Genomic DNA, 25,945 nt, shown 5'->3' with positions numbered 1-25,945 from the left:
GCTGTATATATACACTGTTTATTCTTAAATGAAAAAATTGATACGCTCCATATGACAATCATGGTACTGTACACAAAATTAAATGAGTTGCTTGTAACCAACAGCTCAAGGGTCTTTCTGGGAAGGCATACCTTTTAAACCAGTGCTTGTCAACCTTTTTATAGCCAGTGCCCACTTTTGCTACTCTTAAGAGGTGTAAGTTTTTGTACAGCCCACCAGTATGAACTGAATGTATTTCAAATCGGAACATTTCAATAAATAACACCTATCACTGGGTGATCTTCACCACCCACCAAAATTACCAAATCACCTACTAGTGAGCGATATCATCCTGGTTGGCAAGCACTGATTTTTTAATTATGACTTTTCTTTTTTTTCGTTTCCATCAAACCATATTTAAGAAAGGCATTATTCATCAAGCCAAACAACTTGGACTATTTTACATCTAAAGCACAATGTATGCTTCAAACACACCAATCCATTCCATAATATAAAATAATCCACTGATGTCAGTGACCTAAAATGGATACAACCCTGAGGTCATAAACAGGGGTGTCATATCATTCAGATGATACAATTGTTTTATCTCTCCATTTTCTGACAATTTCAAGAGCAAACAGGAACTGAGGTGTGGCAAACAATCTGTCATTAAATTTGCAAGTTTGATACCATTTAAACCTTTCAATTTTATTAAAACACACTGGTTACAAAATAAACATTAGAAAACCTCACTCAAATAATGAACACCTGTCAGAGACTGTATGGCTACATGTACTTCAGGTGTATCTACAAACAAATCATTTAAGCCAAAACTTTTGTAAAAGAATAACATACTAACTACTTCAGATGCACCACTTTTAAGGATAAGGGGGAGAAAATGAGCTTATCATGCCTCTTGCAGAAGCTTCCACAACTTTACATCCCCATCATCGCTGGCAGACGCCAGCAAACCTTTTTCTGAGGGACTCCAAACAACACTGTTTATATCCTCAGCATGAGCCCCTCGGACTCTAGCCACCATCTCAAACTTAGGCGAGTTCTTCGCGTCAGCTGTAAGAACTTCTCGATACACACAGAGAGAATCGTCCCCACCTGCAGTCACCAGCAAGTCTTCCAGCGTGCTCCAACTCACGTCATAAATCGGCCTCTCATGAAAGCCGCTGACAGTGCAGACGCATTTCCACACTGAGATGTTGTCAGTGGTGTTCACACCCTCAGCATTACCCGGCTCATATTCCTGCCAGATTTTCAAGGAGCAGTCAGCGCTGCATGTTGCAAGGCGGTTTCCAGTTTGGTTAAAATCCAGGGCCCACACAGTAGAGCTATGGCCCTTAAGTGTGTTGCAGCATTCCCAATCATCCGACTCCTCCCGGTACAGCCGGACTGTGTCGTCATAGCCACACGACGCCAAAAGCTCTTTGGTAGGATGCCACTTGACCCGTTTTACGTCCTGAGTATGCGTAGACATCACACTGGCACACTCAAACTCTTCATCTGCAGTAACTGAAAAGCAAAAAGAACTGTTAATAATTCAAAAAGAAAATAAAGACCTCATTTAAAGGACAAAAGTGCATGTCAAAATGAATAAATAAAATGACAAAAAAGCAACAAAAAGAATGATTTTCCTCATACAATGAAGCCTTTAAATTTATATTTATACTATGAAGCTTTCAGAAAATGAATTTATTTAAAGACAATCAGCACATGAGCAATTCCAAAGCTTAACACCCCCCTCCCCCCCCCCCCCCCTCTCCCCAGAAATGAAAATACTCTCCTCCGAAATGACCTTCAACATAACTGATTGCACAAAAGTTTGAAGCCAAGCTCAAGTTTAATTTTCTTTTTCCTCTACTACGCCTGTTCATTCCTCAATAAACCACTCCTTTCTCCTATCACTAAGACCACCAAACGCAATTCATGTAGGCCTACAGTGGAAACCTGATATAACAGGGATGGTGGGAGTAGAGAAAATGTCCTGTTATATCCGATCCCTGTTAAATCAGAAATGCAAGGAAAGTGAGCATTTGTGGACTAATCCATCTGTACTTATTCATGGGTAGTTTCCTTTGCCACAAGTACCCACGAACAGGAGTTTTGGCACCAACTTTCTCCATTGCCTCACATCAGAAGAGCTTGATCCACAGCATCTGCATCGGGTAGTGGGTAGTCTCATCTTCTTTCACTCCAGAGCAAACTTTCCATTGGAGTATGCTGCCACTATCTTCTCTCTATCCTTGCTAATGGTGTGAATCGACCCTTGTGAAATGTCGAACTGATTACAAATCCCTGCCAGTGGAGCTTGCTCTTTGTCAACACCCTGGATCATTTCGTATTTTTTGTCAATTGATAGGCATTTTCTCGTGCGCTTGACATCGTTGGTGACACATTACGCGTGTGTGTTGCTAGGTATCGGGCTAGATCGAGGTCTGCAGCACACCGCAGCCCTCTCTCGCTTCACACGCTGCGTGTGCTTGCAGTGGCATGGCTTGCGTGGGCTTGCTCCATCACTGCGTTACTCTCTCTTACTTTTTACACATTGTAACGAGCCTTTGTCCCTGCTATAACCGGTTGGGCTGCGATGAGGCCCTGTTATTGCCGATAACTTTTAATAGAGACAAAGAGCAGGAAAAAACGGGGATTTAAAAAATCCCTGTTATTACCGGATCCCTGTTATTACCGGGCCTGTTATATATGGTTTCCACTGTACTACCATGATGAATCAGTAATACCACGTAAGCATACTTTGACCAGAAGCACTGTATCTTGTATTTACCTTCCCAAATCCAAACACTTTTGTCTCGGCTGCAGGTGGCCAGGAGGCTGCCGGTACAAGCCCAGGATGAGCTCTTCACCTCATTCTCATGGCCTTCCAGTGTAGCTAGACATTCAAACTCGCCGCCCTTGCGACTCCACACACTGGTAGTGGCGTCAAAGCTGGCAGCCGCCAGATACTGGCCGCAGGGTGACCATGACACTGAGCGGACAGTGCGTGTGTGCGCATCCGTCAACACAGACTTGCAGACCCAGTTTTCTCCTGAAATAAGTTTTGAATTGAGATAGTGAATGTTAAAGGAAACAAAATATATGCACTATTTCAATTACATGTAAATCAAATGACCTCAATTCAGCCAGCCATCAGGTACATGTTTCAACCTATTTCAAGTACCGATCAAACGCCAAACCTTCACAAACTACAGGACTTGTGCATCTGAGGACCAGACCGAAGGGCTAGAACACAAATGGCTGCTGGATCGGAATGTAAAGTAAAGTAAGTAGTGCATCTGAGGTCCTGTGCAGTAACTGCTACATATACACATACATCAACATACTCTCAGGGGTGCATTCCATCCACAGAGGGTAAAGAACCCACTCTCAGGGATTTTCTTTTCTTTTGGTTTACCGCTGTTTTATAATTATCCACATTCAGTTGTAACAGACTATAATGTACATAAAAATAAAAACAACAAAAAATGACGAGTTTTTTTCACATCATTTACGAGAAAGTCATATCAATGCCCCCGTCATCAGACCTTGTAAGCGACAATTTTTGCAAAATTGACTTTTTCACACCATCACATTCTACTGTTTACGGTGCACACGAAAAACTGCATAAAAGTGCCTTTTATCGTAAGTAAACAAAACTCGTAAGTTGACCTCTCTCCAAAAGCGGTTGTGATCAGAACTAGTAAGCGCCATCCTGCCGCCTACAAGCTTTGATTACAACTGAGCGCGGTGATTCGAGACCGGTCATCGGCGCTTAGGAGTGGTCAAAGCAACCCCTATCTACCTCTTGTATCAGTTTTCCAATTCCGACATGTTTTGTATTAGTCACAATCGACGAATCGTCATCTTCTGTCGAATCTGCTTCACTCCTGACAACTACTTCACCACACCCACCAGCGCCCCTTATGGTCAATCCTGAACCATCTTCTCTATCTGGTTCACCACGTTCTCCAACGTGATCACCCTATGATATATCACTCACGGCTGACTTGGCACCACCCATTGCCGAGCCTGCATTAGTTCTGAAACCCCACTTATCAAATCCATATGTTCAGTCACCCCATGTCTCACTCGATGTCTGCCCTGCATTACCTTTCTGGTGTCAGATTCCCCTGAATTGTCAGCTCATATGCCACCCATTGTGGAAGCAATGTTGCATTTTTAGCCTGGTTCCCCACAGCATATGATGTCTGAACCAGATTATGTGGACAGTCTGACTTTAAAACACAAGTACTACAAAGGAAAAGCATTCCAGTAGAACGGAAGCAGAACTTCTAACGAACAGATTTATGCAAGCAAGGTCAGGCATACGTCTGAAATGATATACACAAACTCATAAGAGAAATGAAAAGGTCATGTGAATGCAAGAGAGCAGGATTGAAGCGCAAAGAATTTTCCGAATGTGACAGACAGAAAGTTCTCAATTGTATCTGGCCCCTGTCCTGAGAAGGAAAAGAAGCATACGTTAAACATCCAATCAGAAGGGAGTCCTGAGCATCTCTAGACATGAATAGAAGTTGAATATATTTTGGAAAAAGAATGCCAGAAACTCTGTGTTTGCAAAAGCATGTTCCTCAGGGCAACAGCTCTCGGTGATTGATGTATTAGAAACATTGTCGTGGATGAAGACACTTCTGTCACCAATGAAACTGCCAGTACAGAGCGTTGACCATACACTGCCGCAGGAGACAACCCTCACTACAAGAAAGCATCCACACAGAAAATATTTCTTATAGAAGATTTCTTTGCAAAACAGTCCAGAGTGAGTTCATATTACTGTCGAAAAACAAAACAGGACAGTTGAATACAGAGCCAATTTTCAAGAGTATTAACGAACTTAAAGAAATGGTGCACTTTGTCACCAGAAAAAAACATACAAAAGCATTTGGCCATCTCGGCATTCTCATTCAGGGGCAATTTCCATGAACATAACATGTCTTTTAAGTGCGATCTGTGTGTGGGCCATACAGCCGGAAAGTCGGTGATGAGATTTGGAAGCGTTTCAGTGAAGGAAAGTCACCAGCTCAAGCCTAAAAGGACGATAAGAAAATGGCTGCAGCAAGCAACAGTAAAAATCTGTGTAATCGCCATGGACCTTCATTCTGTCCTCTTGGCGGCTTGTCTACAAGCTCCATCTCTTAATTACAAAACCAAATTGTCCATGCACAACTTTACAATAGATAACTTGGTGATAAAGGATGTGAGATGCTACATTTGACATAAAGGGGAGGGTGAATTGTCGGCCAGTTTGCATTATGAATCACTGATTATCTTCAAATTAAAACCAACTGTGAAACACTGATTTATCTATTTAGCTAGCATCTGCGTTTGTTGCTATTTTTTTGTCCAAAAGTTGACTCAAAAATGGCAAAAGTTGCCATTAAATTTCAAGCTTTCTACTCTCCGTGACGACATAATAATATACGAGTGTCGTTCAAAAAGTTTTGCCTCCTTTTCAATAACTTCTAAACTATTAAAGATATCTTCATGAAATTTGTACACAATTGACTTTCAATAGGTATACTCTAAAACCCCAAAACAGAATTATACTATGATGTCACACCTTTGTGCTATTGCAGTTTACATCAATGAAGCTAGTGTATATTGTTGCCGAGAAAATGGCGTCCAGCAAACCTATGAATGTGCGCTTAAAGCAAAGAGCTATTATTGAGTTCCTTACTGCAGAGGGAGCTGCACCCATCGATATTCATAGGTGAATGAAGCTTATCTATGGTGAAGCATGTGTAGATGTAAGTACTGTTCGAAGATGGGCAAAGGAGTTCGCTGAAACCAGTCCAGCAGAGACATGACCAAGCTCGATGTGGTCGTCCCAACTCTGCCAGTGATGTTCAACACCAGGAGAGAGTGGATGAGATCATCCAAGCAAGCCGGCGGATCAAAGTAAGAGATGTCAGTGAAATTCTAGGGATTTCTGTAGGGAGTGCTCAGTGTATCATCCATGATGTGTTGGGTTACAGGAAAGTGTGTGCACGGTGGGTTCCCCACATGTTGTCACCCGAGCTGAAATTGAACCGAAGTCAAGTTAGTGATGAACTCCTGGCTCATTATACCTTGGAGTAACTATATAGGGAGAGGCCCTAACGTTGCGTCGCCCGCTCAACAGTTCCAACCAAGTTGAAGCCGAAAGGGCGGAGCTTATCGGGCCTGCCGCCATCTTTGTAAGTTCAAAGCAATGCAGCGTACGCAGCGTAATCTCCTTTCAAAACAAGCTGCTCGGACTCCATTGTCTCTCAAAATTTCTTTGTCAATGTTAATTACAGCATTATAAGCACTCACGTACAGTTGTAATGTAATAAGGATGTTAACAAATCTTACTTGCATCAAATTACCAGCTCATTTAGTCGAATATTTACAGTAATACGTGTACTATGTATACACATTGTGATGGTAAGATATTCTGTTTTACATGTTTTAGAGACGAAATTGGGATAATAAGGATCAAAACAAAATTATAAACCGGATATAACATTTTCTGAGTTTTTGGTAGTCGAACTTCATTATTTTTACACAAAACGAAGACTTCTTGATAGTAACAATATAATAAGGACAGTAAGAAATCTTACTTACATCAAATTACCAGCTCACTCAGTCGAACATTTGGTAATACATGTACTATGTATACACATTGTGACGGTAAGATAATTTTTTTTTACTTGTTTTAGAGAAGAAATTGGGATAATAAGGATCAAAACAAAAATATAAACGGGATAACAAAATTTGCAGACTTTTCGGTCATAGAACTTCATCAGTGCAAAATGATGTCATCACTGACATTATTTTTACAAAAACGTAGTCTTCTTGACTTAAACTTACAACAGAATATATTTCTAACAAAATTGAAAATGATTACCCAAAAGATGGTAAAGTCGGGTGGGATGGGATGGGCGAAGAATGAGGAAGGAGAGGGCAAGGCAGATAAGAGTGAAGTATGATGGTGGAAATTACCCCCCCCCCCCCCCCCACACACACACAAAAAAAAACAACAACAACAAAAACAAGAATAAAACAGCCCCAAATAAAGCGAGGAGGGAGGGGCACCTTTAAAACACCCAGACATTTTATCTAAATTTTACAAAATACTGTTAAGGGTATTGAAAAATTAATAGAGAATTTGAAATGATAGGCTTATAATAAGAAGATTTTCAAAACCGATTGCACTAATTTATGACAAATCTCTCTTGACAATGTCACACCCCCTGCACAGACAGACGACACATGGCATCAAAAATGTTATTCACACACCAAACACACTTCAATGACATTCTTTGAAGGCACTGTCGAACCTCCGACGAGACTTCAAAAAACAGCAAGGAATTTACTTTTGACACATTGGAGTCAACAAAGGCACCGATGCAGGTTTCACATTTTCAAATGCTTTGTCAACCTTAACAACACAAAACCAGCAATGCAAGCAACATGCAGAGCAAATTGACAAGTATGCTAGACTAGATCTAGGCACATACGTGGCAAACTGAATTTTCTGCAATCTTTTTTCATTCTGTTTTTACTGTGAGGTGCATTTACGGCTAAATCAGAAAGCACTTCGTCATCAAGTTCAGTGCCATTGCTGGAGACTGATATTTTTTAAAACATTTTTCGTAGGTCTTATAAGTGTTTTACGGCACTCGCAACTGCATAAGTCATATGAGTGCGAGGGACGCATTAAACATTTTAAGTTGGTAGAAAATTTTGAATTTTGCCTGGGTGGCGACCAAAGCCTACTCTAATCGATTTTAGACCACCAAGGGACCTTTAATTTGCGCAACTTGCATACGCGACCTAAGAGATTTTTTCGCCCTTGTCCGAGAAGGCTAGGGGTAGATCTTTCCTACCAGAAGATCAGGGGTGTGGCTGAAAGACAGAGGTAAGAAGGAGCCAAGGAGTAGCAGTAGAAAGGCTGCAGAAAGAGTCCGGAGCCCTGAGGAGGTAGGGGCAGAAAGTGGAGATGAAAGCAGACGAAAGAGAAAGTAGAATTTTAGAGAACAAAATTTTCCGTCACTACTCGGATTCGAACCCAGGACCTTTGAATGAGAGGCCCACCGGACCCGAACGCTACGCAAACTGCCATTCGGTCGACACTAAGTTTACAACTGAGAGAACTGAGCTGATCTCACAAACATGGCCGACCGTCGTCTGCAGCGGCTTCACGTTACGCGACTCGCGGCCTCTCCTATTAATAGTTCCTCCAAGCATTATACCGATGAAGTTGAAGCTTTCTTACGCCGTATAGTCACAGGAGACGAGACTTGGGTACACCATTATGACCCAGAGAACAAAAGACAATCGAAAGAATACAGGCACACTGGCTCACCTAGCTTCAAGAAGTAGAAAGTTGTTTCATCTGCAAAGAAAGTGCTTATGAAAGTGTTTCGGGACTGTGATGGTCTGATTCATATGGAATTTTTGGAACAGGGCTCCACTATCAACTCTAAACGATATATTGAGACCCTGAGAAAACTTAGAGAACGGCTGTCACAAGTTTGGCTAAGAAAAAAAGCAATTTTGCACCACGACAACCCTCGTCCACACAAGAGTCGACAAACTCAAGATGCCAAGAAAAGTCTCAGATTTCAAGAGACCTCACCGCACCCATCATACAGTCCAGACCTTGCTCTGTCTGACTTTTATCTTTTTCCTAAGTTGAAGAAGTACCTCAAAGGAAAACGTTATGCAGATGACGATGAAGTTCAAGAAGATGTGTGTCGCTAGTTCAGAGGAAAACCATGTGAATTTTTCGCCAACGGCAAGCGACAACTTATTCGACGATGGCGGATCTGCATTGACAAAGAAGGCAATAATGTTGAAAAGTAAAGATACTGTCAAGTAGCAGACATCTTAAGATTTCATTTGGTGTATAACTTTTGTATGTAGCATCAGTAATAAAGAAATTATTAACTTTCAGGCAAAACTTTTTGAACGACTCATGCAGGAATATGTTGATAGAGGTAACTTAATCTAAAACACTAGAATTTTTTGTGCTGTTTTAAGTATCCAGAATATCATTTGTAGCCACACAGAGTGTAAAAACGTAAAAAAATAAAGGTTTCACAACAGAATAAAATCAAAATTAGAATAGCAAAAAAATTAGTAAATAAGGGCGAGTGTCAACCTATCCATAGACTGGCCGTTTTAACCCTAAATGCGTGTAATTTTTTAAAAAGTAGGATATAACATGTGAATTATGGAATCACACACAAGGGGCCTGCCAGTGTCAGTATTTGGTTTTGGTGGAGACACACTCTAACATAACAAATTTTTTTTTTAACTGGTAGGAAGAACATAACGCTATAGATCTATATACACAAAAATAGAAAACAACACATCAGAACAAAAACGAGAAGAAAAATATTAACACACTAACAAATTAAAACACAACAAAGAGGGAAACATGAAAGAGAAACAGCAATATAAATAGTATGTAATGTAGCCTACTTATATTCTTCACAGGAAAATTACAAATCAACGTGGTGTTAACAAGTTTCTTTCTAAAAGTAAAGAGGTTCGGTTTCTTTTTTTTTTCACGAATGTTATTCTCCGTTTTTGTTGTTGTTGATTTTAAATTATTTGTTCTTCCCGGCGGTGGTTTTTTGTTGACAAAATGCAAAAATTGTGGCCGCGACAAACACAGATGCTAGATTTAGACGGTTGTTGTTACCAAAATAGAAATGCTGTTCTAAGACAGGTTGAGAAAACACCTCACGGAGTATTTTATTCAGATTACGCCATTACCAGGCAAATAGCCCTCTATTCAATATCACTTGTTTCTTCATAATTTTACTTACATTCATGTGTGTGTTATTTGCCTGTTTGTGTGTGTTTATGATGTGTGTGTGTGTGTGTGTGTGTGTGTGTATGTGTGGGTGTGTGAGTGTGTGTGTGTGTGTGTGTGTGTGTGTGTGTGTGTGTGTGAGTGACTTTGAAGATCTTTGGCGGGTGCCAAAGTTCTCCCATGAGCATGATCTTTATTCTTTAATTTGAAGTTTCTGACTAATAACGTAATCTTTTGTTTTTAAATTTAAACTCAAGATGCTCTAAGAAGTTTGTATGTAAAAAAATGAGGATGGTAAATAAGAAAACGAAGGGCTGAACATGAACAAGAAGTGTCAGACAATTTACAAGCATCATCCAGCCTCGTTATTCTGGCAACGGGCAACCTGTCCTGGCATTTCTCTTGTCTCCAGTGCAGGTTGCGGTAACCATGAGATTACTAATGATAATGTTTTAATTGTAACTGGCCTGGGAATCAAACCCTGGCCTCCCTGATCTCACTAAGGAGTCCTGACCACCATCCATTGAAGTCGGTTCTTCTGTCGTACGAAAATATTGTTGCTTACAAGTATGCACTTTACCAACATTTCACCATGATCAAACCTCGAAAATTACAACAGTCGTTGCTTACGAGGTCTGATCACAACCACCGTAGTGTAATCATTCCTCGTAAGCGTCATAACATAAGAAAATCAATATGTTGTTTAAAAGTAACTAACCCTCATTTTGTTACATTGTCATTGTTTTGAGTGGTTTCTGCGAAATTGAAGCGGCTTGACAACGCTGTTTTAAAATAAAAAGTTTTTTCCTTCTCCTGGAAAATTATATCTCTTGCACTTCCCAGGTCTGACCACGGGGTGGAATCGGTATTTGGCCTGACAGAAACAGTATTCAACATTCAAGAAAAAAAAAGAATTTTATGCAAATCCAGACAGGATTCAGTGGATTGTGAGTGGTTGGTGCTCCTTCTTTTTTTGTGTTTGTTACTCTCTTATAACACCTCTACTAATCTTCAGCACTTATATGACCTTATTGTGTAACAAGTGCTGTAAAACTCTTACTAAAACTAAAACAGACAGGGTTCTTCGACATGCAAAAATAAAAAGTTCAGAGAGCTCCAATTTCACCCGAGTACTTGACAGGCCTGCAACTCAGAAAGGCCAACAAAATGGAATTTGACCCACCTTCCTTTCCCCATATACGGATAGTCTTGTCGCTGCTACATGAAGCTAGAAGTGTCCCAGACGGATTCCAAGACACACACCAGACTCTCTCTGTGTGTCCCGAAAGTTTTTGAGCCTCTTGTAAGGACTGCATTGAGTTCTGAAGAAGAAAAAGAACAGTACTGAGAACATGATTTAATGTCAAAAGTAAGAAATGGTGGTAGGCAAGCTTATGGAGACAAAATAAAGCGAAGAATGAAAAGAGCACAACATCTAAAAGGTAATAAACTTACATTTTCTTAAAAACATTATATTCAGAGGTAGAAATCAAGCAGAAATAACACTGTTGACCATAAATAGTATCAGCAACCTTAGTAAATAACGTGTAGTCTAAAAATTCCCAAAACACGACAAGAAAACAATAATCATTTTAGTAAAGGCATAATGTGGGGAAAGGCCATGGTCAAATGACGTCTTTTTTTTTGTCTTAGATCGAAATTAGGCTGTTAACGGATTCGAGTACTTTGAAATGTCTACTTTCCCAAATTGAAGGTCTTATGTCCCTGTCAATAGCAGAACACGTTCAAAAACACTCACAAAGATGACATTCCCCTTCCTCTTAGTGAAAAAAAGCGCAACTGTTTTCCCTAAAACGTCCTTTTTTTTGTAATGGGCATAAAGCTCTCCACACGCTCAGAAATCAGTCATGCTATACATCATTTTAAAGGGATCAAGGACTGGTGATAGGTCTCATTTAAATATTGAGAAATGCCTAAGCGTCTCAAACAGCTTCTCCCAATCCAGCCAACCGTACCTGCCCGTGGTGGTCCCTGTCCTCACTGACACGGCTCTGGCGAGTGGCGAGTTGTTGGCGCCAACAAACCAACCCCCCCGTTTCCTAGAGGGGTTAAAACAACAGGATGGGAGCAGGCGATGCGTGGTAGACGCTATGCTCCTCACTAACACGCTCCTACTCTCCCTTGAGTGGGTGTCTAATCTGCCTAACACCTCTACTACTTTTATCAACACACCCTCTGTGGTTGAGAAGGTACCAGCCAGTTTGAGAGTGTCTGGGTGCAAGAGATGGACCGAGCAGAATGCCTGACTTGCTTTCTAGCCGTGAAACCTCTTAGTAAAGGCACAACGAACCAGGACGTGACGATCCAATGGCTTCCCCACTTGGCCAATACCTCATGAAAGAGTCGAAAACCTTAGCCAGTAGCCATTGGTGGCGGGGAATGGGCAACGTGAACCCTACCGGAATTACACGGTCACAGGGCAGTTAGGTCTTTCCAGTCTCTTGAAAACTCCTAGTACCTTCCTATCCTCAACATGAATGACCTCTTCTCAGGGTGGGCAGACAGTCCACAGACACCCCAGTCCACAATGCCATGACACAAAGAAATAAATTACATGCGAGCTCAGACGTCGCCTCGTTAAACAAGGTCCACGCCAGGCAGCGCAATCACCAGGCTGCTCTGAGCGACAAGTCAGCTACTGGTGATACACACAGAAACAGTGCTATACCAGCACCGAAAAGCTCTCGGCGTGAGAAGGGAGCAAACTACATCCCCAACCAGAAGAAGAGTTCCCTCAACCTCTTGCAACTCAACATCTGTGGTTTGAGGAACAAGAAAACAGAACTCCTCAAAGTACTGAAGGACAGACAGATTCATGTTGCCCTCCTTCAAGAAACCCTACACAAAGGTACGGACCTGAACCTCACAGGATACACCAGTTATGCCTGCACATGCACAGGATGCCGTGGTGTAGTCACTTACCTGTGAAATGATGTTCAGGGAGATGTTGTACACTTATCATCTGCCCAACCGACAGATATCCAGAAGGCCACCATATGGCACATTGGTAGGAAGTACACACTTTATAATGTTTACAGCCCCCCACAGACAACATGCGACTTGTCTGATCTGCAAGCAGCTAGCTACGAAAAAACCATTTGTGCGGGTGACTTTTATGGCCACTCTCCAGAATGGGGCTACATCAACTATAACGGCACAGGCCGAAAGATTGAGGAGCTGTGCGAAACCAGCAACCTATCTGTATTACAAGATGTCAACTCAACTCCTACCTTACTTCACAGAGCCCACTTGACTCTCAGCCGGCCTGATCTCACCATCTGCTCATCCGACATTAAAAACTCCTGTCGCATCGAAGTGATTGATGACATAGGAAGTGATCACAGGCCTATCTTTATACAGATCACCTCCCCACCTGCATTGAACCACCCTCGGAGAACTCGATGGAACTTTAAGAAAGCCAACTGGGCAGAATACGAAAAGACCTCAAACGAATTGCTCTCCAGCATAGAAGAAACAGAAGATGCTGATCTTTTTAATGAACAAGTCACCGAAAATATTCTGAAAGCTGTATCTCAGCACATTCCACGGGGATGCCGAAGAAATTTCAAATCCTTTTGGAGTGAAGAAATCCATACTGCTGTGGCAGAAAGAGAGAAAGCCAGACAGTCATTGGAAAAATCACCATCAACAATAAACAAAATACACTACAACAAGACCTGCGCTCAGGTGAAAGTGACAGTAAAAAAAGCCAAAAAAGAGAAATGGACTCAAACCTGCAAAGATCTCGACCTCCGCCACAATGGAACAAAGGCTTGGTCCCTTGTCAGCAACCTCTCGGGAGAAAGACAAAGAAGCAACCCCAAACCCTTTTTCCTTTCAGGCAGCACCATCACTGAAGACCAGAAGAAAGCTGAACATTTCAACCGTTTTTTTCGCCTCTGTAAACAGGGCAGGCAGACTAACCGAGGCTGACAGACTTCTCATAAATAGGGCTAAGCATAAAGAAAAAGCTCCTACTGTGAACAACTCGCTTTTTGAAGAGGATTATAGCATGGTGGGACTCAGTCAGGCCCTCAAAAAGCTAAAGGAAAAGAAAGCCCCAGGACCAGATAAAATACACAACGAAATGCTGTGCCACCTTGGTGCTAAAGGAAAAGAAGTTCTTCTTTCCCTGATAAACACCACGTGGAGAACGAGTGGAATACCAAAGGCATGGAGGATCGCCCCAGATTACACCACTCCTGAAAAATGGGAAACCACCTGGAGAAGCGAAAAGCTACCGACCCATCTCATTAACATCATGTATCGGTAAGCTTGTGGAAAGAATGATAAACAACCGCCTCTACTGGTACCTGGAAAATACTAACAGCTTAAACCCACACCAAGCAGGCTTCAGAAAAGGCAGCAACACAGAAGATCAACATTTTAAACTGAGTCAAAACATCCAGGATGGATTTCAGGAGAGTAAACACACTGTCGCCATCTTTGTAGATCTCCAACAGGCGTACGACAGAGTGTGGAGAAAAGGCCTACTCATGAAATTGATGGACCTCGGGATACATGGCAAACTTTACAAATGGATCAAGTTCTTTCTGTCGGATCGAAACATTGAAACCAAGGTAAACAATGCCCACTCGTCAAGAGAAGTACTCGAGGAAGGCCTACCTCAAGGTTCCTGTCTGAGTTGCACTTTGTTCCTGATCTTCTTTAATGATGTAACGAACGTGCTGAAATCAGAAAAGACTCTTTATGCCGATGATCTTGCTCTCTGGCAGACACATCACAGCACGATAGTAGGAGCAGGGAAATTAAATGAAGACCCTAAGAGGCTCCATAATTACTGTCAGAAATGGAAACTTAAAATAAACTGCACGAAAACAGTATACACTATCGTCACGAAGAGCCATAAAGCAGCCAAAGAAAATCTCAAACTACAGATAGGAAATGAAAGTCTCCCCAAAGAAGAACATCCAACTTACCTAGGAATCAAACTTGACCATAGGCTAACCATGAAAAGCCAAGTGGAGAACATAAGGAACAAGGCTAAAAAAAGACTCCAACTTTTAAAGAAACTCGCAAGCAGTTCATGGGGATCAGACAAACAAACTCTGAGAGCTCTATAACTGGGTTATGTCCGATCTTTCCTGGAATACAGCAATAGCCTACTCACAATGTGCAGTACAACTACTTGCAACACCCTTGACAAGGTCCAAAACAATGCCCTTCGTTTTATAAATGGCGGCATGAGATCCACACCTACCGCCGCGTGCGAAATCCTTGCAAATGTTGAACCCCTGGGAATCCGCAGAGATAGAGCAGTTTTGGAGCTGCATGAAAGAACTAAAAGAATGTGCCCCAACCACCCAAACAGGAAATTCGTAGAAACATGGAAACCAAAGAAACGAATTCAACAAAAATCAATCATGCATCACATCACAGAACTAATGGAGAGCCACCATCTACCACAAAACAGAAAAGAAACCAAAAGAGTCAACCAAAACATCCCTCCCCACCTTTCTTTAAAAAAGCCAATCATTACAACATCTCTCAAAGACAAGAGCACAAAATCTTCAGACCCAGTGACGCTGATGCTTGCATCACATCAAACAATCGACAGCTATTCAGATGACTGGATACACGTCTATACGGACGGCTCAGCATTCAAAAGCACAACCAAGGCCGGATATGGAATACTAATACAGTACCCAGATGGAAGTTCCAATGAGATCTCTGCAGCCTGTGGAGAGAAATGCAGCAACTACGATGCAGAAATGATGGCAATTGAAACAGCACTGTACCATCTCCGCACAGTTTTTGACACTCATCCTGGAAAAGCACAGAGTATTGTGATTTTCACTGACTCACTATCAGTATTACAAGCCATAGAAAATGACCATCATCTAAACCAAGATTTGACCCATATACTGTTTGGATCCCATCATCTGATAACATTCTGTGGCATCAACCTAGTAATGCAGTGGGTCCCCGGACACTCAGACATACCTGGAAATGACAGAGCAGACACACTCGCCAAACGGGGATCTAGACAGGAACAACCCAACACTCCAACTTCATACAACACTGCAAAACAAATCATCAAAAGCAACAACAAACAAGATTGGATGAACAGATGGGCCCTGGGAAAGACAGGCAGAGCAGTTTTCAAACATGTGACTACAACAAAAAGGAATGACAATATCAACCGCCTTCAGAGAAAGAAACAGACCACGATCTTCCGCCTACGAACAGAACATATACAGCTCAACTTCCACCTGAACAGAATAAACCCGGAACTTCCCCCAATGTGTCCCTTGTGTGACTATGCATATGAGACTGTGGAGCATCACCTGTTCCACTGCACAGCCCTAAATGACATCAGAGCTACCCTTTTCCCTCCGAGACCTAACATAGACAACACACTCTATGGAACATTACAGCAACTGCAGCAGACCTGCACTTATCACTACATGGCATTGGACAGAAGGGCAAGAGCCCAGCTGTTGCTGGATCGATAACAACAACAACAACATACATCATTTTGAAGATTGTGAACTCTAATTCCGCAAAATGGCGATTCAAAAGCAGTTCGGACTTGATCATTGAGGTAAATAAGTTACAAGTAATATGGCTGTTTCCATTATTATTTAGCTGAGAATGATGGGTTGTCATGATGTATGAAACTAGATTACTGGGCATGTGTATGTGCAATTTAAAACATGTTTAACTAAGCTCAAATTCACATTAATCAGCATTTTGTGAATGAACTCCCCTGACAGTGCATGAGCACTTGAACAAGCCTGAACTGGTCAAATACTGAAGATTACGGCCAAAGCCCACTCTCATGACGTTGAAACGTGGATCGTTCCCCCCTCCCCCCTGTCATACGCCCTCAACGAGAGCTCGGTAAGAGCTGCCGAATTTATGGATAAATCAGGAAATCCAATTCCTGAAAAAGTCAGAATTTTGCCAGACTGGCCGATCATTGAGAAGCTGTTGCATATTTTTTTTTTTTTTACAGTCTTGACAAGAGATATATATGAGAAAACTGTTTCGCTAATTTTAAGCCCCCGCGCACTTGTTTTCACGGAGTCGGAAAAGTTCAGGACTTTTTTGGAAGCCAGTTAGCGCAACAGCTTGATACAGCCGATCTACATTATCATCTGGCCTTGACCGGGCCGGTGGTGCAAGAAGAAAAAAAACAGACAGAAGACACCATCTTTTCGTTTTACAGTGACAAACGTCTTGCGTGGGACGCCATGTATTCGGATTCATTCTCACCGCTGCCAGCCAACTCGCAGCTTCCACCCTCAGCAGTGCTGTGTCGAGTCGAAGAAACCAAGTGGTTTTTCGAAAGAATATCCATCGCCGAAGGAAGGCTTTTTTCAATATTAGCAGTATACGAAAGTCTGACATAGCAATGGTAACCCAACAGTAAACCCATCCCTACAAGCCATTGTCTCCACTCACTGACCATCCAAAAACCCTCCCACACGACACACCCTAGTTTGGGCGAGCCTTGAAGTCTCCAACACATATCTGACTAGGGCTGTCCCATGAACACAGAAAAGTTACGGAAAACTTCCGTTCTAACTTATTCTAAGTGTGTACTTTAGTATACCGTTGTGACTACAAAAAGCATAACAGCGGTTTGAACGGGGTTCTTGAATATCATGTGCGAAAAATCTTGAACTGTGTGGAGATATACATAGTACGAAAAGGACCGAACAAGTTTCTGTATCGTCGTTGTAAATTTAGAGGGATCAATGATGGAAGAAAAGGACTAGAAAAAAACAACCAACTCAGGACTTAGACCAACCTTCCCTGAGCCTGAGAGACAACAGGGTCGACATTGATGAGCAACCGGATGGAAAGTAAGTGGAAGGATAATACACATCGAATTCCCCCCCCCCTCTCTCTCTCTCTCTCTCTCTCTCTCTCTCTCTCTCTCTCTCTCTCTCTCTCTCTCTCTCTCTCTCTCTATCTCTTACTCACACACACACTCACACATACACACACACACTCTCTCTCTCTGTCTCTCTCTCCTCTGTCTCTCTCTTTCTCTCTCTCTGACTCTGTGTGTGTGTGTGTGTGTGTGTGTGTGTGTGTGTGTGTGTGTGTGTGAGTGTGTGTTTGCGTGTGAGTGTGTTTGCGTGTGTGTGTGTGTGTGTGCACGCATGCGCACTCAGGCATGAGTGCGTGTTATGTCTTTGGCCCAGAATCAGATATTCATTATTTCATTCAGGCTACTTGTAAGCGTATTCCATATCATGTATACATTTTTATACAGTAAAGAGAAAAGGAAAGTCGACAGCACGGTTATCTTTTTTTATTTCTTGCAACGAAAGCTCTCAATATTATCGCCAGGTCTCCTTATCTGAGAAACTCATTATTGGTCAATGTTTCCTTTACTGTCTTCTTTTGTTCTACACCAAAACTGTGCTCCTGTCTATATTTATGGACAGACAGAGTCTATATTTATAGACAGACAGACAGACAGACATACAGACAGACAGACAGACAGACAGACAGACAGACAGACAGACAGACAGACAGACAGACAGGCAAGGATTTTAAATCGATCCATAAAGTCAATTCATTCTTTTCTTTCAGCCTCATAACCATCTCCTTCAATGACATTTGCTGATGCTGATGCTAGCGTCTAATCAACGAGATGAGAGTGCAGTTTTGGCACTACTCCAGTTTCAAAAGTCATCGAGCTCAGAAAATGCTTTTTGAACACTTTTCCAAAATACTTTGATGCCCTAGCCTCAATTTCTCAAGAATACCACAGCCTGCTGCAATGGCATTGACATTCTTGAGCACATCACACGACAGTTTGAACATTGATTTGATAGGCACTAGTATAGTGATGGAACATATCATGAGAGCGATAGTAGTGAAGAGGAAACTTTAGATGAGGATGAACTTGCTCCTCACCCCATTGCCAAAAATAATAAAAATTTCACCAATGAAGAAAGTTACAGAAGTTGGTGACAACGACGGATATGTGCTTTTGTATTTTTGGGGGGGAGAATCCACCATCAAATGAAGTGCCAGAAAATTTACAAGGAAGTGCAAAAGCTATGGAGGCTGAAACAATATTCATAAAATCAGCACAAAAATGAGGTTTAGTATACAGCAGGATGCTGTGTGACGGAGATGCCAAATCTTATCAGAGGCTCAATTTTTACGGCATTTATGACTTTGAAATTTTGCAAAAGATGACTATATAAATCGCATTAGCAAAAGTATGTTCAACGCCCTTCAGAGCTTCCAAAACACCAACAACGAAGACTTGAACAGAAAACTCCACGAAGATTGAAAAACAGAGCAGTTACAAAAACCTCACAAAACCTGGACGTAACAGTTACCTGTGTTCATTAAGTTTAATTTTGTTTTTGTTCAGGAGCTGTTGGTTTCTTATCCGCCACGAAACCTCTTTTGCACATGGACCGAGCAAGATTTTGAACACAAATATCTGTCAGTGAGGAACACAGGCCACAAAACTGCCATGGTTTTGGGTGGCCTGGGGTGGATTGAACAATCCCGCCCTCGTGAGAATCACTGTATGCCTTGGATTAGTGGACTATATCGCACAAGTGCTAGAAAGTCATGTCTTACCCTTATTTTCGTCATGGTCTTATTCAAGTAGTCATCCCCATGCTAAACAAAGCATTTTTTCATAGATCCAATGCCATTAGAGAATTCTTAAAAAACCAAATCAATTCAACGTTCGAGTGGTTACCAGTAAACAGCCCCGATATGATTCCTGCAGGTATGTGAAGTCCCATGAAACCACAGCTGAAAAAAAAACGACTGTGCCCCCCATTCAGACCCTTTGTTTGGAACTCTCTGTGACATTTGAATTGAAATGACAGATAAATATGTTCAAAATTTAATACAATCCACGCCCAAAAGTTTCGTGCACAACACAAAGCCAGTGGTTCCTAAAGCAAATTAACAATGAACACAATTAGTGTTGAGTCCAGGTTTTGAGTGGTATTTCTGATTGCTCTGTTTTCCGTTATGTTTGAAACTATCGTGACAAAATATCGTAATAAAATATTGATTATTGCAAAGACTAAATTCTCCATTCATTGGGCATGCAATATATCGCCATTCAATCAATATTGATACTCTTCAATAGATGCGCAAAGACAATTTTACATTTCTTTGATTTTGCACAATTTTGCCAAGCCTGAATTTTTAAGGTCAATTTTAAGTGACCATATCTCGGGAGTCTCTTAAATTAGATTAAATATTAATGTGTCAACGATGAAGAATTTATTTAGTTTTAAATTGGTATGCTGCATGGGTTGGTAATGCAAGGCTTTAACGCGATGACTGGGTGATTACATTTTCAAGTTTCTTTTGAACGCCACTGTAAAACTACGTTTACAGTAAGTTTTGCGCGTCAAAACTTTAAGGGCTTTTTCTCAAATAAGGCTCTTTCAAAGGGGGTGCGAACACAAAAAATCTATCATTCCAAAAGCTGTTAGGATATCTTCATAATTTTTGGTATACTGATAGATTGAATATTATTCTAGTGTAATAAGCAGTGACGTCGAAAAAAAAATATTGAATAAATGATTCTATTATGAGGTTAATCCGTTGTTATGATCTGAGATTTTTGTGGTCAAAATATTCTCCTAGTTTGGTCCTCGATTCTGAAAAAGTTTTTCCTCCTAGATCTACATAAAAAATGCCAAGTCCATCCACTAAAACAGCCACAGAAGGCAGCAAAACCACTTATTATGACATTTTAAAATCATTTATAACCTTAGGATAGATTTTTTTGAAACGTGTACATTTTATATGACATTCCAATATGGCAGCCGTTACCATAGCAACACAAAAGAATTTTGAAAATTTTACTTCATTACCTAATTCTCCACTCTATTTATATTGATGCTACCACATCTGTAAGGTTAGTTTCTTCTTCTTAACGAATTTCAAAATTTCCCCCGCATCATGCCTTAAGTAACAAAACACATTTTTGTTTTTATTACAAGCAAGAAAGTCTTAATATCTCTGCAGAACTCTCCAATGCGCATTCAGGGCCAGCCAGATTTTCCTCCAATGAAGGGCGAGCGCGAGTCCCACTCTCCTTGTCCCGCAGCCCGCAATCCTCTCCGCCCCCACCCAAGTTGAGGTGCACCAGGGTGCGATCTCTTCTGTCCATTGGTTGGAACTTGTTCATTTTCTTTTAATAAGGGGGTTGGACTATACCATCTTTTGTAAAATAAGGGGAGCCAGGTTAAGGTTCCGTTCTTGCCCTCGCGTTCCGCAGGGAAGAGTGGTGATTCAGTTCCACCGTTCTCTATCTCGCGACCCGGCACTAGTGTCTGTGTGTGCATCATGTAATGCACATATGTATGTGGGTGCATGTCTTTGTGAGTGCACGCGCTCGGAGAGTGAGGGAAAGGGGGTGGCAGGGAAAGAGAAGGACAGTGACAGGGGGAGAGAGAGAGAGAGAGAGAGAGAGAGAGAGAGAGAGAGAGAGAGAGAGAGAGAGAGAGAGAGAGAGAGAGAGACACAATAAGTTAAATAAGAACCCAATACTGTTGAAAATCCGCCCCCTGTCGAAGTTGCCCACAGCCCCTGTCGGAGTTGCCCCATGCAGGGGTCGAAGTTGCCTCAAGTGAGGGTATGGTATGCCACGAAATTGTGATTGGTTGAAAATTCGGAATGCAAATAGAGCAAAGAACATAAAAATCGAGAAGCAAAATGGCTGCTCTACTCTGCAAGACCAAGATAGTCTGCGTTCTTTCATAAAGGTGGTAGCAGTATCAGTTACTTTGGCGGCACTACACGATCCTGTTAAAGTTGCCCCAACCTACCCTAACCCTCTAATTCATAGTGGTCGCTCATTATGGAATTTCTCCTGATTCGACTCACAACCTTTTGAAGGTCACAGGTCACAGTCGAATTTTGTCCATTTCGGCCAAACAGCATCAAAAGGACAGCTATTGCCCCATTAGAGAAGGAATGTCCGGCTGGTCCCAAAGTAATCAGATTGATTTGATAGGCAGTGTGCGCTCAGTATCCACAAAAAGCATTCACCTGACTGTCTCACCAAGCATGCCTAGAATCACACACAAGTCTAGAGCTTTAACAGTGACATTCAATTTTCAGCCCTCAATATTCAACGACTGTAAGGGGTTATGAACCAGACCTAGATTTTTATCTAAATACCTTGCATGATATCATTATCACCTATATTATAACTATAAGTATCAGATGAAGCAACTTGAAAAAATATATCTTGTATCCACAAAGAAAGTGGTTATTCTCACCCGTCCGGAAGTTCTCGCAAGATCAACTCCTCCCCTCTTCTCTCTCTCTCCGTCTCTTTCTGAATACTGTCTATCGGTGTGTACAGGAGGAGTGGCCAAAAACGAGTTCAAAGAGAACTGTCATCTAATTTTAACAAAGGTTCAGAAACCATCTTCTAATTTTAAAAAGGCCACCTCTATTCTCACCCCGGGTGAGAATAGCGCAGGCGAGCCTTTTGGCTATTCTCACCCGGTGTGCCTTCACCGTGATAGGCCATCCAGTGAAGTGTTCACCATCGTGAACAAACGTTCCAGCGCTCTTGTGTTGAAAGTGTGCAATTTTGTCTGTGGGCAGTGAGAGAGAAAGGGAGAGAGAGAGAGAGAGACAAACAGACAAACAGACAGACAGAGAGAGAGCAGAGAAGTAGCGCGAGAACTTCTGGGAAAACAAAGGGCGACCCGCGTAGTTTGGCTTGATTCGAAAAGTGAAATAGCCGTAGCATCTTTGTAGACGACCAAATTAATTTACTTTTGTATTTTAACATCATTGTCTTTGTTTTTGTCAACTTGAAAGTCCACACCGATAGACAGTGGAGAGAGAGAGAGAGAGAGAGAGAGAGAGAGAGAGAGAGAGAGAGAGAGAGAGAAGCAGACCTTGTGAGAACTTCCGGGGAAAATAAAATGGCGACCAGCATAGTTCGGCTCGATTCGAAAAGTGAAAAAGCCATAGTATCTTTGTAGACGACCAAATTAGCTTACTTTTGTGCTATAACGTCATTTTTTCTTTGTTTTTGATTTTGTCTATTTGATCATCCACACCGATAGACAGTATTCCAAAATTAGAAAAAAACAGATCTTATTTCACACAGGGTGAGAATAGCCAACGCTGGCAAGTCTCACCCGAGGTGAGAGGTCGATCGTATTTTTATTCTCACCCGGGGCCAGGGTGAGGATAGCCACTTCCTTTAAAAAAAGAAATCTAACTAAGGACGTGTCTGGTAAGTCCTTCAACCCTGGCTCCAAACACTCGGATTCAGAATAGTCAGAAAATATACAGGTTGATAACTCTAGATCTAGATATCTAGATCTAAATCATGGCCGTCGTCATTCGGACTCGAGTCCGAATAAAAAAATGTCTTATTCGGACTCGAGTCCGAAAATGAAAAAATGTTACAGTGGAGTCCACTTATAACGAGTCCTGAAACAACGAGAAGTCTGTTATAAAGACACTATTCTAAAACCCCGTTTTTTCCCCTTCTTTATCTTTGTAAATAAAATACTGCTATTGCGCTATCAGACAGTCACGCGAGTCGGTTATAAAGGAATATATTGCTGATGCTGTGCACAGCGCACAGACCAATTAAACATATAAAACCTCGCCAGTTAAGAAAGTTGTTGGTGATCCAGCGAAACAAAGAATGGGAGAGCCCACGCAAACCAACAATGAAGGCCGGAGCGAATGAGTGGGGAGGGTGTGGCATGCGCAGACAAGCAGAACGCATCGCGTGATAAACCAGCCCAGTCTACATTATCTAGGCATAGGCCTACCGTGCCTCTCACTTGTCTGGTGCGGGATGGAGAGGTCACAATGCTGTGATAGATGGAGTGAACGTGTGACGTGCCCAAACAGACGCAACGCACCACGGGGTGTGGTAAGGAGGGGAACAACACAGCGGGCGAGTTAGCCTAGAGCCAGAGCCCCTTCTTTCTGATCGCCAACGCCGATTTGTCAACATTGCTAGTGCTAGAGGAAGAAACCTGATTCGATTTTTGATCAAGTAAGACCTACAGATCATGTCGAACAAAATCCTCATCAGGGGAAATACAAAAAGGAATAAACAGAACGCCAAACTCATAGATTAGGCCTACTTTACTATTTCCCTTGAATTTATTACTGGATCCCTTGTAACGAGAATCCTGTTATAACGGACATTTCCCACCAGTCCCCTCCCTCTCCTTATAACAGGATTCCACTGTATTCGGACTCGGGTCCGGAAAAAAGGAAGTGTCTTTGTTCTATAGATCTAACGTTCAGTGCTTCCAATTTTCCGCAATTTTTTAGTTTCCCCCACACCTTTTCTGCCGATCCGATGCCCGCCGCCTCATTGATACGCCCCCCCCCCCCCCACCCCCACGTTTCCCACTTTCTTTGTTGTACAAGTAGAAAAAGGTTTAATTGGAGATTAGCAGACCACCTGGCACCTGCATATTATGAGCTGTGTAAAAAATAAAAAGACCGATTCGTTCAAATACACAAGCCTGTGTCATATCGATTGTTTACCAAGAAAAAGCTGTGTTGCTGTGTAGAGCTGAGCATACGGCAACTTTTGATTTCATAGACCAGCGCACAATTCATCATTACGTAGATCTACGTCAAGACTAGCTTATTAATGTAATAATGATCAGTTGCCGGAGGGAAAAAGACTGACGCGTATGCGACGTTCAACGTCCGGACCGATAGTGCCCCCCCCACCCCCCTCCCCGACACGCACACAGCCACACGAGTGCCGGCCGCCCATCCCACCCCGACACACGCTAACGAGCCATCTTTAATTGCTTCTGATGACCTCTTGACAAATAAACATTTATTAGAAGCGCTATAGACACCTGCCCTTGGCGCGACCGTGCCCTGAGCGCGACCAGTTCCCCATTTTTCCTTCTGTGCAGCTCGTGTGCAATCTGTTTTATTAGAGTTACGTGCCTTGTCTAGTTCCACTTTTGGTCAATCCTTTTGCGAGAACGTCAGTCGTCTGCTAGTGCAGCAGTCGAGTTCCAAATGAAAGGCTTATCAGAATCGTTCTTTGAGAAGTTTTCTTCAGTTACTAAACTAGAGTAGCTGGCCCAACCCGCGACCACTTGTCTCTGTACCCTCTGTTATCAATAAGATAATTGTTTTCATCATGATTTGATAAAGAAATGATTTTACTAACCTTTAAATGGTGTACTAACAACTTTCTTGCACCTGTCATATCTGTGCTCGCATGGTCGCGCCCTGTTCCGAATGCGGTCGCGCTGAGGGCATGTGGTCGCGCCAAGGGCAGAGCATTAACATGTTAAAATGCGAAATCTGCGAATGACGTTTTGGAATGACTGACGATATCACAGTATAAACCGGAAGTTGACACATTGAAGCGGCCCTGAACATGGATTGCATAACCTATTTTGCTGACAGAGACCGCTGAGAAGCAAAATACGACTAATGGTCGCAGGTTGGGCCAGGTAGCCTACTCTATAAACTTTTCAGGCCGGCCTCAAATTCATCATAAGATTAAAACCCGGCTCCTGCACAAAACGCCTTTTTGCCCGAAGTGATCCCGGTCTCTACCCAGCCTGAGGCGAGTCACGATTGAGGCAGGACAGGAAGCCGGTTTCACGAGTCACAGGAAGTCGGAAGTCGGAAGTGATGTCATGCTGGACAAGAATCAGAGTCTGAATAACATTTTTTCATATTCGGACTCGAGTCCGAATAGTATTAGTCACTTCGCTAAATCATAGGAACAGAGCAGAGACGGACACTCTGACTCTGAAAGAGTGAGACAGGCCGGACTCCGTGAGAAATGCCATCCGTACCGTGGTGGTGAATAAGGTTCCGGGCCGGGTGAATAAATAAATAAATGGCTGTAACGTGCTCAGCCTTCTCTCCAAATTTTAATGAGAGGGATCGTTAATAGAGATCTAAATCTGGACCCAGTCAAAGCATTTCCAGTTTTATTAGAACTTTTCTCGGGATACAAATAAATGCTGAACCCTGTTTTGTATAAGCTTATCCTACTGTCCATAAATAAGTACAAACCTTATGAACTTGAACTAACGGTGTGTCGGAATCGGGAAGGCCACGACCACAGAAAACGAAAGTTCATACATCCGTCATAAACAGGAAACGATGTATTGATAT

At 42.1% G+C, this 25,945-nt stretch overlaps 1 protein-coding gene across 3 annotated transcripts; it reads right to left on the bottom strand.

The window, feature by feature from the left end:
• Positions 1–25,935, bottom strand: LOC101857872 (probable cytosolic iron-sulfur protein assembly protein CIAO1 homolog). 3 transcript variants are annotated; one of them, XM_005097056.3, is made up of 4 exons: positions 25,844–25,935; positions 10,977–11,115; positions 2,774–3,034; positions 1–1,503 (listed from the first exon to the last, which is right to left on the bottom strand). In XM_005097056.3, exons 2-4 carry the CDS (start codon positions 11,107–11,109, stop codon positions 887–889), a joined length of 1,011 nt encoding a protein of 336 aa, XP_005097113.1. In that variant the 5' UTR covers positions 11,110–11,115; positions 25,844–25,935; the 3' UTR covers positions 1–886. The 3 variants fall into 3 exon arrangements, with proteins under 3 accessions (XP_005097113.1, XP_035825329.1, XP_012937234.1); XM_035969436.1 differs by lacking the exon at positions 25,844–25,935 and adding an exon at positions 25,621–25,799; XM_013081780.2 differs by lacking the exon at positions 25,844–25,935 and adding an exon at positions 24,981–25,327.
• Positions 25,936–25,945: the final 10 nt, after the last annotated feature.

The sequence above is a fragment of the Aplysia californica genome, unplaced genomic scaffold (assembly GCF_000002075.1).
Source record: "Aplysia californica isolate F4 #8 unplaced genomic scaffold, AplCal3.0 scaffold00145, whole genome shotgun sequence".
NCBI lineage: Eukaryota > Metazoa > Mollusca > Gastropoda > Aplysiida > Aplysiidae > Aplysia > Aplysia californica.
Note: the sequence above shows the minus strand (reverse complement) of the source record. Positions and strands in the feature narration are given on the sequence as shown.

Excerpts from the sequence above, each read along its gene's own strand:
- LOC101857872 (XM_013081780.2), bottom strand. The coding sequence starts at position 25,019 with ATGACAGGTGCAAGAAAGTTGTTAGTACACCATTTAAAG. Across the intron at positions 11,116-24,980 it reads TGTTAGTACACCATTTAAAG|AACTCAATGCAGTCCTTACA; the intron begins GTTAGTAAAATC and ends TTTCTTCTTCAG. Across the intron at positions 3,035-10,976 it reads CCGTATATGGGGAAAGGAAG|GAGAAAACTGGGTCTGCAAG; the intron begins GTGGGTCAAATT and ends AACTTATTTCAG.